The following is a 17,754-nucleotide window of genomic DNA, read 5'->3' as shown; positions in this document are numbered from 1 at the left end:
TGTATTTGTATGAATGTGGCTCATAGATTTGTCAGTCTGTTTTCACTGTTGTTTCCTGCACAACCTATTGCTGCTTTCATCAGATGGATGCAGTGGAGGTGATAATATGTAGACAACTATCACCATAAATATTCCTGGTCATTAGTGCAGACTACAGCCCTCTTTCCCAAAACCCATTGATTTTCTGGGTCTTCTGTTCATCAGCCTTTGTCTGGGGTGAGAGGTGAGAATCAGTAGGCAAAACTTCAAAAGTTTAACAGAATAGTGGCAGCTGCAAGCCCTGATCAATTTCCTGCAGTAAAATTTTGAGCTGCAGAGTGAACAGCTAGTCCATTTGAAATCTGTCCTTCAGAACTCTTACTCCAGGTTTTTTTTTTTTAAGCTGTAAAAATTCCTCTAATTTCACCTTAGCTGTAACCCTCGGGATTTCCTATCATGATTATGACTAACGCAAGGGTAATTAGGTCTGCAATGATTTAATCAAAAAATAAGCAATAATTTTACTGGTTGCCAGAGTGCTTCCAGATTACTCTTTCAAATCTCGAATAAGAGTACACAGAGAACATCCCTGGTTTAGCAAGGGTGCTTCTAAAGGAGGGGTTAATGGTGAGATGAGACAAAAGCCAAGCATTCACAAATGCACACACATCCACCAATACACAAATGTATACCCAAAGATTCTCAGTTGTGAAATTTAATATCTTTTAAAACAAAAAGTAAAATGAAAACTTTCAGTTAAACTTGCTGTCTGATAGGAGTGGAGAAAAATAAGGCCAAGATTTTCACTCTTGATTAAAAGTAACATGGCCACATTTGCAACATATCAAGGGCTCCACTTGTACTACCACCATTCTCCAAGAGCATAGGCACCCCAACTGTGTACCACACTTGCGAGCTGCAGCTTCTGGCCTGGTCTGAATGCAACATTTTAAGAACAGATGGCAGGCATCTCTCACTGTCATCTAGCCTGACCATCTCCACTCGAGGTATAATCTCTGCCAAACGGTGATGGTGCCATCCCTCTCCCTGCCGCCAGCCATGGTGTTGTGCCTCTACCAACAGGCGGCACCCAAGCATCTGCACTAAGAGGCAGTGCTCTCCCTCTACCAACAGGTGGTGGTGGAGCTCCTCTCCCTCTTGGTGCTAATCCAGCTCCCCTGCCTGCAGTTGATCATGTTATTACTTTGCCACCAGATAAAAAAATATTTTTCAGCAAAGAAAATCTTGACCTTACAACATTTCACAACATCATTTCCAGAGCTGAACCTGCTAGGAAGCTCCTGAGCTGAATTATCTTTCTGTTAATTGAGGATTTCAACACATATAACTATGAAAAAAAAAGTTTAACTGCAAGTTTAAAAGTTGATGAGTAAAATAAAACAAAATTCTAAATGATAATTATAACTGCTAACCCAGTTATTGATCAGCAGCAAAATATCACCCTTCCCAACTTGGCATTTTGGTATATCAGAACTGAATTAATGAACAGAAGTTTAAACTAATACCCACATTCCACTATTCAAGTTGTTTTACAGGAAGTCAATTGATTTGAACCCATGTTTTAAAATAATGTAGCACAAGAAGAGCTACAGAACCTTTTTCCATTCTTGTTAAAACTAGTACTGTTAGCCTTGGCAAGATAACATGAGCTTTAATCTGGATAGAAAATGTGCCCCAATTCACTCAACTTACATCAATCTTCTTTGTTTTTCTCATAAAAGAGCTACAACTCAAAGATGGCTTGCAATAGTGTTTAGCAAAGTAAAGCAGATCAGTCCGGTTACTTGATAGTAATGTCACAACTTTTCAACAAAATCCAGAAACTGTATTTACTTTAAGCTCTACTTTTGGCAGTGTATATGTAACCACCCAACTCCTGCTTTGTGCTATAACTAAAGATTTAAAAAGAAAAAAACCAGGATTTTCTTCTAAGCTGAACATTTTTTTTAATTTAAAAGAAAAGCTGGCAAAAGATTATCCAGTTATAAAAAAACAAACAAAACATAGTAATGACTCCCTGAATAACCAAACTCTATTTTCAACATATCCTATACAAAGTACATGCAGATAACCATATCATCCATAGATATCTTATTACCTATAGGTCTGACACCAAATCCAGGCAGAGCATCAAAACCTGGAGGTGGTGTAACAGTTGCAGACATGCTAGAGGAGGATCCCCACACTGACGCAATTTTTCTCGCATCTGTGGTGCTTCCTAAGCTGCTTTTCTGCGCTCAACAAAATGGCCAAATGGTTATAATAAATACAAGGAAAGCACAACTGCAAGCTGTTTGTGTCAGAACAAAGTCAATGACATTCATTTTTATGATATTCATAACATTTATCCACAAGAGCAAGTATCACAATTATTAACTTTACTAAAGCCCCTGAATAGATTTTACCTTTACAGCAATATCTACCTGAACAAGCATATCCTCTTGCCTCTGAGATGAAGCTGCCAACTTGCTGGCTCCAGCTAGAGAATGGTAGCAAAGTGTAAATCCCAATATTTCCTTATTTTGACAAACATGAACAGAAAGACACATCAACAGGCACACATGCATGCACATACACATGCAACTATGCATGCGCTCTCTCACACACATTTCTCTCCTTGCTACCTTTTTATTTTCTTTTCCACGATTTTGACAGGGAGACAAATGGCAGAAGGATATGAAGGTAGTAGAAAGTAAGTTTGATTTTTTTTAAAAAGTGTTTATCATCACTAATGCTGGTCTTAAAACAAGAAACTCACCTAGTTCAGGCCAGTCATCATCAGCCAGATCCTGTGAGGGGGGCAGAGGTGGTGGCTCGTATCCATATGGCTTCCCTCGTTGGGGACCTACCATCAAGCCTAGGGAAGAAAATGAAACTTTGTATCACGCTGTACAAAATGTGATTATTCCAGTCAAATTTCATGATGAAAAGGATTAGGATCTCTCCAAATGTGGCTAAAAGACAAGATGCTATAAGAGGTATAGGAGTAAATTTCTTTTCACAACAGTAAAGGACTAATGAGGACAACAATTTTTACTAATGGTTGGGGAGAACATTGTTCAAGATACAATATCCCTCAGTCTGAGTGAATACACCCGTTCTTGCACACGAAATCATCACTATCCACTGAAAGAGGTTAACTTCACTGATGTTAGGATTATACATGGATACATTTACACTCTGAAGGCCTCAATCATCTGACCACTTCAGCACAGCCTCACCTCATGCGAAGAGTATTCTGAATGGGGAGAAAACTGATGATGTTCTAAAGCCATAGAAAGACAAATTCATGCAGAGAGGTAGGGGAAGCAGATAGCTGAGTGGTTAGAGAGCTGGCATCCGAACCAAGAGCGTGCTGATTCATAGCCTGATTAGGGCACCAAACTTCCCCCAATTGACCCAGCTGACGGAAATGGCTACCTGACTCCTTAGAGGGGTGGGGAAGGTAAGGCCGCAAAGGAGAGGAGATGGGAACTGCCCTCATGTAAGGCTGGCCCCAAGAAAAGTGAGGCCTCTTAGAGACATATTTCCAAAAATTTCACTGCCCATGTCCATATAGGTTTCGCTTTTAAGTAATCAGATGAGACAGATTACCAACATAAACATTGAGAAATACTTGAGAAACTCACTGGACATAACAGGAGCGCGCAGTTTCTCCATAGTATCAGGACTTGGTTTTGAAAAGTCCCCTTCTTCGTCTGAACCTGCATTTGGTGGTGATGCTTTGCTTGGCTGAGAACTCTGTGGGACACAAAATACAAAAACCTCATTGTTCCTTTAAAGCCACAACCATTTGACTTAAAATACTTTTCCAAAGCCTTTTCCTATTCAATTCTCTACTTCATTAAATTCAACTTTCACGATGGGTTTTATCAATTTGAGCGATATAAATAAATGTACCATTAGACATACTTTACCATGTACACAACAGCTACATTTAGTCTTGCTTCTCAGAGAAAGCATTTCAATAAAAGGGGAAAATGGTGGCTGGAAGAGGTGTTTCCACACAAAGGGTGATATAAATTAAATGTGGTAATGGTCTGTGTGAGGTGTAGCCCGGTGCTTCCAGCGCTTTGATGCGGTATCTGACCCCACCTGACCTGCCAGTATTGGCCGCACGGCTGTGATCTTGCCCACCTAGATCATTCGAGCAGGTGCGTGGATGAGTGTGACTGATGCAAGCCTTGGTGTCTGGAATGTTTGGTGCAAGCGAGCACACGCATAACGAGTGAATGCTGGATGTTTCTACAAAACTTTCGTACATGGTATATAAACAGTAGGAGGTGCAGTCAGAGTTAAAGTTGACAAACCCACAAGAACCTCCAAAAATATATGTGTCTTCCTTTGATCAATGGCAGCTAGGTAAAGTCTCCACAACCCATTGATTAATGGGCTTGACTATAAAGTCTGTTTGGGGCTGTGGCTTAGAATAATGTCAGTTTTAACTGTCTCATTTTCCTAAATTTTTATCCTTCACAGATGTTTCAATGATTAAAAGTGTAAATATTTAAAAGTACAATTATTTGTAAAAGCTATTTAAAAGTACAATTATTTGTAAATGGTGATCTATTGAATCCTCAAAATGGCTCGCTTGAAGATGGTTATGGCTTTGAAGGAAAAAAATGTACGCCAGGCAATATCTCTAACATCTGGCAGAACTTTAAAAGCTCAAGGGTGTCAGCACTATTGTAGAAGCATTCTACTGCCAACAGTTTTTCGGTTAAGCTGCACTCAGGTTAAACAGCAATCAAGCGAGACAACTGAGCCCAGCCCACCTGAACCTTTCTATTACTCCTCTGCGCAGCTTGTCTTCGCTGTTCCCAAGCTCTGGAGACTGGAACAGCATCTGGAGGTAGAATGATGCCGACAGGCTCAATGTTGGAGCGAGTGGGCACATGCTTCTCTGTCAGTGTGATACCATACAGCTGTGCTACAATGTCGGAAATTGTGTACCTGTTCTTAGAGATGAAAGAGCCATCACTGTAAATCCCAGTAATCTGCATGAAAAATGTCAGCAAGACAACAGGAAAAGAAATACATATAAAGGAAAAATAGGTCACACATTTAGTACATATCAGCTTTGATTGCAGCAAAAAACCAATTCTTAACTTTCAATTACATACTGAATCACAAGCAGATATGACCCTTTATGCTTGATCTACATAAACCTGGCAATGTTTGATACAGGAACGTGAAAGAAGCAAAGATAAAAAAAGCCTTCAAATGCATACACAGACCTGCACTCAAATAGCAAGGAAAGAGAAAATGGGGGCCACTCACGCATATCGCCGAACAAAGCCTAAAGCACAGTGTTTGGTGTCCTGCTCTTCATGCCATGAACATCTGTAACAGGTTGTAAACATGACATGAATCAATTCATTGGTATCATTTGTTCACTCACAAAAGAATATACTGTGTATGTGAAAGAGAGAGAGAAATTTAGAGAGTGTGTGTGTGAACAGGCGTGTTAGTGCTTGTGCATATGCTTGTATTGGCGGAAAAAGTCATTCTTTAGGCATTCACATAAATGGAAGTAGTGGAGGTGTGGTATTTGTTCAGTAAGTGGCAGCCATCATCAAGACATGTTCCTTGTGCAATGTCAGGCAGAAAATACATCAATTCTTATTTGACTGCCTTTTGCAAACAACAGACACATCAATTTTACAATTCAATCTTTTCATTTAAAATTTTAAACTGCTGCAGTGAAAAAATATCAGCCCTACTTTCCCGCAACCATTGTCTATAGTGTGACTCAACATTTTTTGCTCTCTCAGTCAAAGCTATAGAAATATAGTTTCCTGAACACCACAGAAGATTACAGAAAAGATAGAATGTTTGCGCTTTTTATTTAAATCAGAGAGCATAGTGGTAGCTCTGAGCTTACTTTTGATGCAGGTTAATAATGGCATCACCTGCTCAAGATCAGAACAGAAGCAGGTATTAACTATAGTCCCCACACCTTGCTTCGGAATAAAGCCTATTAATCATTAAATCCATTAACATTGTGATGATGGATTATAAAAACAACTATGCAAACGATGAATAAACTGCAGCAATGCTCACTGAGTGCCTGGAATATAATCCCAGAAGTAGCCGTCAAGTTTTGCAGTTATCTGACAAGAGGCCACAGAGTCTGAGAACCCAGAGTGGCTAATAAGATCGACCACCAGATCCTCCAAGGAATAGACATTGCCCAAAGGATTGTCAGGTGCTGAGCCCTCATCGCCCATCTGCCACATCCAGTCCATCAGATACTTGTTCTTTTGGTATTCTGAAGCCTGGATACAATAGAAGACTAAATAAATTGTGTGCACTCACATATGAACACACACATGCGAGCATTATGTCTTGAAATGGCCACAACTAAGGCTATAAGCATCCAGCCAAAGGCTGTCAAATGTATGCCAGAGAAGAGATGTTAAACTAAGGCACCAAGTCCTCATGGCACTGATGACAAGCACTTCGACCATTATATTAATGAACTGTCCCAAATAAAATCAAAATCAACCTACTGTAAAATGGGACAGATATTTGCCAACATAAATCCTTCTGATGCAGACAGAAGATATCTTTCAATCAACTATTTTTAGCATGCGGTTCTTTATAATTCTTGATGTAGCCTTTAGGCAATACAACAAACTTGGTATGAAAAGTCCACACTTTGTAGGAAACAATGTTTAACTATGTCATAACACAAACTCTGGAGTGTGAATTGTGTTTAAAAATTGACAGAAAGATATTCAACTATAAGCAAACGAGGGATGTACAAAAGTTCATTTTTTTCAGGACTTTCAGGTATATTGTTTGCAGGAAGAATATGAGTGATTATATGCTCACAAGACAATACAATGGTGGGTAGACATCCTTTTGTCGACTATTCTTCATCAGCTGCTTTATTTCTTTCCACATCAAGGAATAGTTATTGCAGTCTTGCTCAAAATCTTCTATTGGGATTTTGTGTGACTGTTCTGCTGTAAAGCCAAAAAACAGTTATTATCTATGAAACCTATGTAAATTATTAACTTATCCCACAGCTTCATTTAATAACTTAAACAAGCTGCAGAATGATTTAAAAGCATAACACAGACGAACAAGTACCTGTTAACTGCAACATATGATACAAACAGAAACAGGCAGAAATCGTGTGTTCAAACACCTACACTTACAAACTTATTAATGAGTATGGCAGCTACCAAGCCTTACAAATCTTGAAATGAAAGAAATTTAACGCTTAAATCATTGTGTCCACCTAAAAGTTAGCAATCCTAGTTGTTCTTTTCCAGCATGTCATAGCTTTTTAAAAAGTGGATAATGGGATAAAAATGTTGTCAAGAGAATATTCTTCTAAAATCTTCTCTGTACCGACCACAAATTATGGTAGTAAGGACTAGCCGAAAATCAACTATGAATTCCACATAGTGCTTTTGAAAATCATAGCGTCCATGATTTGATTAATAATTTATGCACTAAATCCACACAAATAAGACTTTTAAATACTATTTAAATATGATAACTTTTATCTGAAATAATACCACACACATCGTTTAACAACACAACAGGATTTTTTTTTTCACTAGCTCTTGCAAACTTCAAACTTAACACAAATTTTATTTGAGAAAATGCTCATCAAACTACAATTATGAACCCTTTGTAAGTGGTGTCAAGTTATTTTCTGGCGTTGGAATTGTACAGATATAAGTGACTGAACATCCATAAAAGTGTAACAACCATCCAGAATGCACCTGGACTGGGACAGCACAAGGGAAGAGAAATTACTTTAAGGATGAGTTATAAAACACCTGGCAAAATTTCTCTTACATTTCTGCATACATGTATATTTGTACCCTTTTGGAATAGGACCTGCCAAAAGAAAGAAAAAAAAATTATTAATGCAGCACTCTGACAAGAAAAGGCACATAATAACAAATTGCTGCAAGTACGAAATTACGAGATTGAATCTGTTTTGCTCACTAAATTCTTGCTTCCCATTCTCTTTAAATTCTCCTAAAGCTGCACTATTCTCTAAATACTTTTTTCCATTTTAAATGAGTGCCAGTCAAGAAAATATTTTATTTAATGCATATTCATTCAACCGAGTGTGGCAAGTAATGTGCATATACAAATGGCTGTGGAGGCAGTAAAAGATGAGTGATTCACCTTGCTTAGGGGCAAACACCTTGAGTTGAAGTCTAACCCTATCCTACTGTCATCCTTTTATACTTGACAATGATAAGTTTTATGTATGATCACACTTCATGATGTTCACCCAACCAAATCATAATGAGGAATGATTTTGTACACAAATGAAATCTTGTAAAATAAAACAATTAGTTTTAAAACTGTTCCTGATTTTTTTTTTTCTGAATTATGGCTGTCCATTCACAGCCATGCATATTTAAACATTATAATTATCTTTTTGTGTAAACAGTAAATGTTGCTTTATCAAAGTATTCAGTAGGTCAATTATCTTAACACTGTAACCAAATTTTTATTCTGAATGAAAAATCTTTCTAGATTTTCATTTGTCATTCATGAAACGACTAATAGGTACGGTATGAAATTGTTCTGTCCTCCTAAAAGTAAAATTCAAAGACTTCATATGCAAAAAGGAAAAAATTCCAGATCTGGAAAAATAATCTTCATTTTTTCCACAACTTTTCCAGTCTTTCAAACTCAAAATCAATCCTGTACTTCCATAATTGATATATGTCTCAAACATTGTTTATGTTTGCTAATTCTGTGCAGGAGAAGAAAAATTGAAGCACTCATTGCCTTTATTGACAAAGTTTATGTATTTCTATACAGTTTTATCAAAAAAAAACCACTCATCTTCACAGCCACAGTGTGTTTTGCATATGGTAATGGGAACTGGGTAGTGTGACAAAACACATCACAATGTGCGTAAATAATTGAATATATAAGGGAAGAAATGACTGGAGTCTTCAGGGACTATGGTGGGTGTTGTCGTGAACAACATGGTGGCAAACTGCGTCATGCAAGCCTCTTTCGTTTCTTTATGTGGAGAATAAGTGCTATTTTTGTTGTTGTAAAGTCATTAGAAACAACGCTCTTTAAGTAATCCTTATTATATACATGAATTATTTACAAACATCAATTTTATATAAATTCTAACTTATTATTATACATGATTGGAGACGGAAAAACCTGTTGAAGCCTATATAGTGATCACGATATTTTTTTAAAGCGGCATTTCACTATAGAGTTTTTTATGATACAGTGTCGTTTTGCAAGGATATTATTCCATATCTGGGATGTCTTAAACTGATGCTGTCGCAGCATTATGGTTTAAGTGCCATATAAATCAACTTCATCATTATTATTATTATTAATGTTATTTAGTCAAAAGGCAGTAGTTGTGGCCCTATGCACCACTGGGGGTGATTAGGAACAAGAATAAAAAGGCAAAGGTCATCCCTAACCTTTTCAGGTCGTTAAGGAATTAGGAGTTAGAAACCAGCAAGCTTTCAGTTCAGATGCTAACACTCTAACCCCTCGGCTATCTGCTTCCCCTTAATTTATTTTTTTAATAACCGGACTCAGATGGCACCAGATAGTATGGCTACACAATGATAGGCCCGATTATTCTTTCTTTTGCTCTGCGCGTTTTTCATCATCAAGTCAAATTTCTAGTGCAATGTCACTTGGCTAATAAACAAATTCTTATCTGAAAAGTAGGCTGTGAGTCAGTTGGTCAAGAGACATGTTTGAGACGGTTGCTGGTTATCCAATTTGACTTTGGTTTGTACTCCAACAAATGACAATGACAATATAATAGTAATATTTGAAGTCTAATGTATATTCTCATATTTTATTGTTTGGCACTTTATGCTTGTATATATGTGGAAATAATTTTTAAAATCATTTCTGCCTCGTAATCTACTTTCAGGACAAGAGCTCTCTGTTCCACACAGTTACCATCTTTCATTTGAACTTAGTACAAGAAAATAAAAACTATTTTTTTGCAAATTCTATCGTTTAAATGTTTTTTTTAAATGGTCTTTAAAACAGTGTATCAATGATGGTTGTCTTTATAGTAGTTTAACAGGTGTAAATTTTTAAATATATCCTACCTCATGCCACCACCACCGTTCTACATGTTCAGTCGCATTGCTTTTCATCTACTTTGAATGAGTTACAATATGCAACTACCACTGAACCCAAGAAAAAAGATACAGAACAGCACACCTGGGCAGATGAACCTGTGCCAGTGCCTGATGATGCCCTGTTCCAGTGAAAACTCCAATACGGCTCCTTCACGCGGTAGCCACTCCCTTTCAACTGTGTTGTCTCCATCTGTTAGCTCACACAAGTCTTGAAAGTTGACCAAATAAAACAGTTCTTTTGTCAAATCTGCAACAAATACATACAACCAATCTTCTGTAAGTTGCTTAACCACAAATAGAAAGAAGAAACAGCATCACAACCAAAGCAGTTCATGCTCTCAGTGCTCACCACGATAATAAAGAACGACATTAAAAAAATGGGTTAACAATAACATAATATGATATGAAATATATTCAGCAACTGAGGCAGGTCAAAGAACTCACAGATGTTTGTTTGTTTGTGTTTTATGCCGTGCCAGCAGCTAGGGCTATACCACGGCAAAAGGTAGCTCTAACTTTAAAGGTTTAGGGATTAGTCTTCCCAAGTCATATAAATATGATATTTTGTAAAAAAAAAACCAACATAGTAAATAAAAGATGTAAAGAGGTGAATAAAGTATAAAAAGGTTGGTGAAACCTAAAAAAGGTTTCCAGCACACTAAAAACAGAAGAAAAACTATTAGAACATAAAAATAACTCACATAACTCACAGATAATGAAAGTTAAAGTAGATATTAAGCTTACAAGAATATGTATAACTCATAAGATACCATGTAGAACTGAAATTGCAGTTATGCAAAAAAGTAAGAAAATGACTAAAAAAAACAAGAATCAAGCATACTTCCTTTATTCATAATTTTTAAAACAAAGATGTTAACAGTCAGCATTTGAATAATGAGTGTGGTATGGAAGAGAGTTCTACTGTCCAGAACAGGGGTGGGGAAAGTCCGGCTGCATAGGCTCATGAAATGATTTGACCCTGCAGAACTTAAAATTCAGTAAATCTAGGATATCTTTTTTATAACAACTTAAATTAATATTAACTGAATAATTGCAATAAAGTTAATTTTGAGGAACTAGAAGCAAACATCCACTACAGGGGACATATAAATCCTTGCCAGTCATTTCACACCAAGACCATCTCACCCACTGCATGAATCAAATCGTTGCCTTACCTTCTCCAACCCTCTGGGGTCACTCCCATCATCTGGTCCACTGGAATAAGTATGTTAAGCTACACAGGTATTCAACCGCTCTCCATTCTCACAGTAGGACATTAAAAAATTAAAAGCAAAATTTATCTGCTTCATTAGCATTGTTTGCAAAGGACCTGAAGACTGTTAGCTGTATATGTCTATGTTGCAGGATATAGTTTACATTTTTCAATACACTTTCTGCAATACGATTAAGGCAAAAAATTATCACATATTATTGTGAACATGAACACATATTCACACATTCACATGCATAGACCATGTACGTGCCTATGCATAAAACTAAATTCCAGAAGTACAAATGAGATCTTACCTTTGCCTTTCCACTCAGAAACAGTCTGTTCTCGATCTCTCTTCCGCCTCATCCTGGCCTCTTCAGCAGGATCTTTATGTAACTACCAACAGCAAAATTGAATACTACTCATTATTGTAATTTGTCATATAAATATTATTTTCAATTTAATACACATATATCTCATTCTGTCTTCCTCTGGAACACATTTTTCTCTGACAGGAGGAGATGGAGGTTGCTCAATCTTACATAACATTTATGATTTTCTAACCAAAGCATCTTTGGATGTGGATATATTTGTATGCTGTTTAACTACACTGCGCAAAAAAAAAAAGTGATAAACACTCGCTCCACTAAGAGTAAGACTGTGTGTGTGTGGATGGGGGGAACCCAAAGAACTGGGTACCAACATTCACACACAATTTCACAATTATATACATATCCTTTATAATCTAGAGAATTCCACCACACAAACCAAAATAAATGTTTGTCATAGAAGAGCCCTGTTAACTTTATCAAGTGACTTCTTCTGATCAATAGGAGGCTAAATGCTTTCTTTCATGGAAAAAAAACGATCTTACAAAACAATAGTGAACGTGTGGTCAAAAGTCAAGTGATTCCCTCTGAAACCAGCTTGCTCAAATCCAAATACAAGATGTTCATCAAAAACTGAAACAATTCCATTGCTATTTATTGTTGTTAACAACTTAACAAAACAGCTAAGAATTGTTAAACTGTCATAATTCTCTGGGTCAGCCTGATCACCCTTTTGTTTATAAATTGTTTGTTAGGTCCTTTGGCAATTTTCTAAACTGGAGTGTAAAGTTGAATAATTTATTAAATGATGTACATATCTTACTATTAGTGGTTTTCAAAGCTTTGTTTGAGATGAAGTCAAGGCCAGAGGTTTTGTTACTAAACTGCATTTTTTTAGTTCATTTTCTGTAAATGGTTAATTTAGCTTAGTAAATTCCACATTGTCATTTTCCATTAATAATGGGGTTTGCTCATCATTTCCAGATTAGGCTTCTGCTAACTTTTTTAAAGTGTTCTAGAAATACTCCACATTACATCTGTGCAGATTTCTCATTTCATTTGTAATCCTACAGTAAACTTTAAGATATTTAAGATTTAGTTATCTTAAATTATTAACAACATTAAACTGAATCTATTAACATTTTTATTTCATAAAAGGAAGAGAAAATCTCTTTCCTTGCCTTTGTACCATCTGGGAAGTGGAAGTAAATTTTCTAATCAAGGAAGTTTCAGATGACTTACCGCAGTACTTGAAATGCAAATATAAGAACACAACACTCTCTGACTAGTATTTTCATAGTATGAACTGCTATTGAGACTAATTTTAACAGATGCAAAAAAAAAACCAAAAAAAAAAACAACACTAAAATATCACTTTCACCTAATTCTTTAAAGGCAATTTGTTAATGGCACAACTTTAAGTTCCATTCACTGGTTTCATAAAATAGTCAATTAATAAAAAGATCAAAAGAAAGTTGTGCAATGCAGTGAAATAAGCTCTGTATTCACATATCTTGATTTTTTTAAAACTATAACTAAAGTCCAACATATAGCTTTCTGTATCAGATATACCTAACAGGCTGACTCATGTGCATATGCACTTGTGCATAACTTCTAGATAGAAAATGGTGAAACACATTACTTACCCCAATTATATTTCCCACACAATCAAGACGGCCCATGTCACCATCTGAACCTTTTTGCCTTGCCTTTATTTCCTTAGCTTTTCTCTCATATTCCTTCCTCACACCATCAGGCAGCGCCTGCCATTTAAAAAAAGAATGTGAATGCATTTGATGTAAGTATTATTGTGTAGTAATCAATAATAGGCTAAATAATAACAATAATAATAAGTGTGATTTATATAACGCACAATCATACTCACAAAGGAGCATGCTTTTAGTGCTTAAGAGAAGTAAGAGACATGGACAGAATATAAAGTATGGAAGGAGAAACAACCATGCAGACTAAGTTACAAAATAAAAGACCAACACAAAAGATACAAAGAGGAAGCAGGGAACAAACAGTGTCATGAATCTGCAAAGAGTGACAAGTAGGCAGAGTAGTCTCTGACTATAATCACAACTACTGACAACTATGTTGACAGATGTTAGGAGTAATGCTCAGATGTGTTTTAAATTATAAACTGAGCTGATTCAAGGACTGAACATTGACAATAGGCAGTACAAGAATGCTGATAATTAAAATGTGATAATTAAGATCTCATTTGTCTGTGGGTGTGGGTGTGCCCAGGCAAAATTGGTGTTTCCTATGAAGTTTAGCTCAGATTCAGGATTGTCAAGATATTTAAGAATGATAATAATAATAAGGATTTGAATAGCGCCTTTTCAAAATTTCTCAGAGTGCTTTACATAAATCATACATAGACTAAATTATCAACAACCATGCACCCATATAACAGACTCACGCACTTCTACAATATACAGTCACTTACACAAATTACAGACACATGTTATGCAAGCTCATGGTCAGGACAGGGTCACACTGAAGTCATTGTTCGTAAAAGATGATCTTAAGTTTGAGCTTAAAGTTGGTGAGTTCGGACAGGTACTGAGGACCAGTGCCAGAAACAGTGGAGTAAGTAAAAGTGGAAAGTTTGTAGGCTATATGGTCCATGACTGGCAGCCAGTGAAGAGAGTGAATGATAGGTGATGTATCTTCATATCTAAATGATATCTGTAGGTGAGGCGAGTAGTGTTATTCTGGATCCTTCAAGTCTATGAAGATACTTTAGAATTCCAGCTAAAAGAAAATTACAACAGTCCATCCTTGAGAGCACAAAGCCACAGATTAGAGTTTTAGTTGCATCAGTGATGAGATAGTGATGAATGGTACTGATCCTATGAAGTTTAAGGTAACAATTCTGCAGACACAAGAAATATGCTGATGAAAAGTCAAACTCTGATCGAGAATGGCACCCAAGCTGGAAAGAGACTGAGGGAGAGAAAGATGACTCAGAAACTTCTTTGGACAAGTAAGCAGCAGTTCAGTTTTTTCCTTATTAAGTTGAGGTCTGTTTTGGAACATCCAAGACTTTACATCAGTTATGCATTCCTGTGTCCTTGTCAGTAATCCAGAGAGTTCGGTAAGTAAAGCTGACTGATAAAGCTGTGTATCATCAGCATAGCTCACATGTAACATGGCATGGCATGACATAGCATCAGAGGGAAGGTATATAACACAAAAAGTATTGGACCCAAAACAGATCTCTGGAGGACACCATATCTCAGGTCAGAAATATCTGGAAAAAAAAAACACCATTCACACACACAGTTGGGGCTCAGTCTATGACATAAGCTGGGAAAGAATAATCTTTAACGAAACTTTAGACAGAGCAAACAGGCTTGAAACTGGTCTGTAATTGTTTAAGCAGTCTTGATCTAGAAAGGGTTTCTTTATAAGTGAGAAGAATAGCCGAGCTGAACCAGACGTGAGGATGCATTATTATGTTATATTTAGCTTAAAATAAACAGAACTGATTATCACGAACTTTCAACAAACTAAATAACTTTAAGAATACAATTTTTTTGTACATCTGCCATATGTATCAGCCAAATTACAGCTATAGGAATGTTTAAGAGACCTTTCTGCGAAGTATGCAACTATTGAAAAGGTAAAATGAATGAACTTTGACGCCTGTTCGACTCACCTTCCACAGCGGTCCACACGTCATAGCGAGAGCTTGACCACCACAGTTGGCACCTTGGCGCTTCAAAACATCTCTTTGGTCGTTCATAAAAAGGGCAAACCCATTTATGGAATTTTTCGGAGGCATGTTCGCTTTACAGATGAAACAACGCCACAACGGGTATGGCTTGGCAGATGAGCGGGAGTTGCTGTTCTTGATGTCACAAATGTGGTTTTCTTTTTGTGACAGGGAGGAGTGTGCAGTAAATGAATGAAAAAAACTTGCACAAAGTATGTAGAGTGCAAAACTTTTTCTTGCTGTTTGTTTTTAACATAAATCTAGCTGGTTTCGAACAGTTTCATGCAATCAGTGCGTTTTTTTCCCCTTTCTGTATGCTTGCACCAGTCGCGCACGAATACACCAGAGTGCGTAGGAAAAGAGAGCGACAATAAAAGAGGCCCTCGAATAAAAACACTTTCATGTCAAAGCTGGTCCTTATTACTCTTCTCACAGTGATAAAAAAAAATTTGATAAGCGTTGATAGAATAGTAATTAACGCGGAATCAGATGGTGTCGTCCAATGGAATCTTTTCGAAACTTTTCCGCCAAGAGGCAATTAACACTCTCCATCACAATAACATAAAAGTTATAAGTTGTTTACTCGCGATCGAGTGCATGGTCAGTAAATGAGAAAAAAAAAACTTAAAATATCAAACTTGTAGTACTCCACTCAACAGAAAAATCTCCAGAATGAGGAAGACCTGACTGGGTGTTCTTTCTTAATTAATCTTATATGTGTTTTTACAGACTTTTAGACTGTTTATAGTCGGCTGTGTGGCATGCACTTGATTTCGCTTTTAATTGTTTATTTATTGTTTTAGTTTTGTTTTCGTTGTTTTTGGTTTATTTGTTGTTGTTGTTTTGTTGTTGTTTTTTTTTGTTTTTTTTTTTTTTTGGATGGGGAGGCGTGCTCTCTGTTCCATATATAGTCCGTATATCGATCGCGCGCTGACCTATAATGAAATTATAAAATGTCATCAGGAAAGACGAAGTAAGAGATGGAGTTAAGCGCATTAATTTAAACAATTAATCTCTTGCTTCTTCCGCAGACTTTCTTGTTGTTCTTTGTTCTGGTCTTTGTTTTTTGTCGCCTTCGTGGATTGGACCCCCCGCCGCCGGTTGACCAGGTCAGTGACAGCTGGTGGACAAAATGACCCCGACGATGAGGACCACCAATCACACTCACATATGTAACCGAGTGGTGGGGGGTCGTATAGTGACGACAACAGTCCAACACTCAAACAAAAGGCAGGAACTGTCAGCAGGTGTGCGACCCTTTATTACACAGGCTATAGTACACTGGCCACGGCTGCTCCACATCGCCAGAAGCGCTGACAGTCAGGCTGTCCCCAACTGTCACATGTCTGCGCTCTCTCTGATCCGCCGATGTCTCCTCCCTCGACGTTTTGTCTCAGCTGAGTCAGCTCTGCCCGTATATACCACTAGAGCACGTGGCCTCTCTGAACTACAAAGTATCTATCTTTTACTAAAGTGACTACATCCCACCGCGCTATCCTCGGGTACCTATACTATATATGCTATACCTATGACATCTACCGTTCCTCTTTCTCACGGTCGGTCACATCAACCTCTGACTGCCGCGACACTAAGTCTAATATTCTCTCGTTCAGCACCGGTGTCCCGTTGGTGGCAAAGAAAACAAAACAGTGTTCGCACGGCCGAGTGTACCGGTCTTTCAATCAACACCCGCACCTGTGAAGTGCACTGCGCTATCTCACTAACTTCGCCCCCGACCCCGGGGTCGTGACCGTGTCCATCAATCAAGGCGGCCTTTCATCCGTTTTCCCCCCGATCGCCGATCACTCGTCACCCACCTATTGCATCAACTTGCTTCGGCCCTTTACACGTACAACGAAGAGACAGAATTGTAGAGGAAGCAGTGAGATGATCATCTCCCATTGTGTGGCATTCAACCTGGAAAAGGCCTCGTTTAAAAAACAAATCTTTGTTGTTTGGTTCGTTACGCCCCTCTTTAGTCGTTTTCCTTGATCTTGGTGTTCATGTGCATTGTGTTCCTCATTAATTTTCTTCTCTTGAATGTACAAATAAATTTGTCTTTATTTAATTTTTTCTTTGGTCTGGCTCGCTGTGGTTTGATTAGCTGTCGCTTCTTACATCCGGGTGAACTAGTGCTGTAGTGAGTATGCGAGGGACTGCCTACCCGTTGTAAAGGTCTGTAGGAGAGGTAGGTCTGTAGGTCTGTATTTCTTTGGGCTGGGCAAAAACTCGATCCGTCCACGATAATACATCCTGGATGATCTCTCTCTACAGTTCTAGAAAAATATACGCCCTTGCAAACATCTGCATGGGTGTGTCTGGATTGTGGAACACGTTTCGTTCCATGTGAACACTAGGTCA

General features: G+C 37.6%; 1 protein-coding gene across 1 annotated transcript; it reads right to left on the bottom strand.

The window, feature by feature from the left end:
* Positions 1-677: 677 nt before the first annotated feature.
* On the bottom strand, positions 678-15,655 carry LOC112567863 (protein maelstrom homolog). Its single transcript, XM_025244724.1, has 14 exons — positions 15,337-15,655; positions 13,313-13,429; positions 11,652-11,733; positions 10,207-10,371; positions 7,819-7,860; positions 6,838-6,971; positions 6,064-6,278; positions 5,281-5,343; positions 4,776-4,953; positions 3,630-3,741; positions 2,759-2,857; positions 2,424-2,479; positions 2,099-2,231; positions 678-1,161 (listed from the first exon to the last, which is right to left on the bottom strand). Exons 1-14 carry the CDS (start codon positions 15,460-15,462, stop codon positions 959-961), a joined length of 1,725 nt encoding a protein of 574 aa, XP_025100509.1. The 5' UTR covers positions 15,463-15,655; the 3' UTR covers positions 678-958.
* Positions 15,656-17,754: the final 2,099 nt, after the last annotated feature.

This window comes from Pomacea canaliculata, linkage group LG7, assembly GCF_003073045.1.
Source record: "Pomacea canaliculata isolate SZHN2017 linkage group LG7, ASM307304v1, whole genome shotgun sequence".
NCBI classification, from domain to species: domain Eukaryota; kingdom Metazoa; phylum Mollusca; class Gastropoda; order Architaenioglossa; family Ampullariidae; genus Pomacea; species Pomacea canaliculata.
This window is presented reverse-complemented; position numbering and strand designations above follow the sequence as displayed.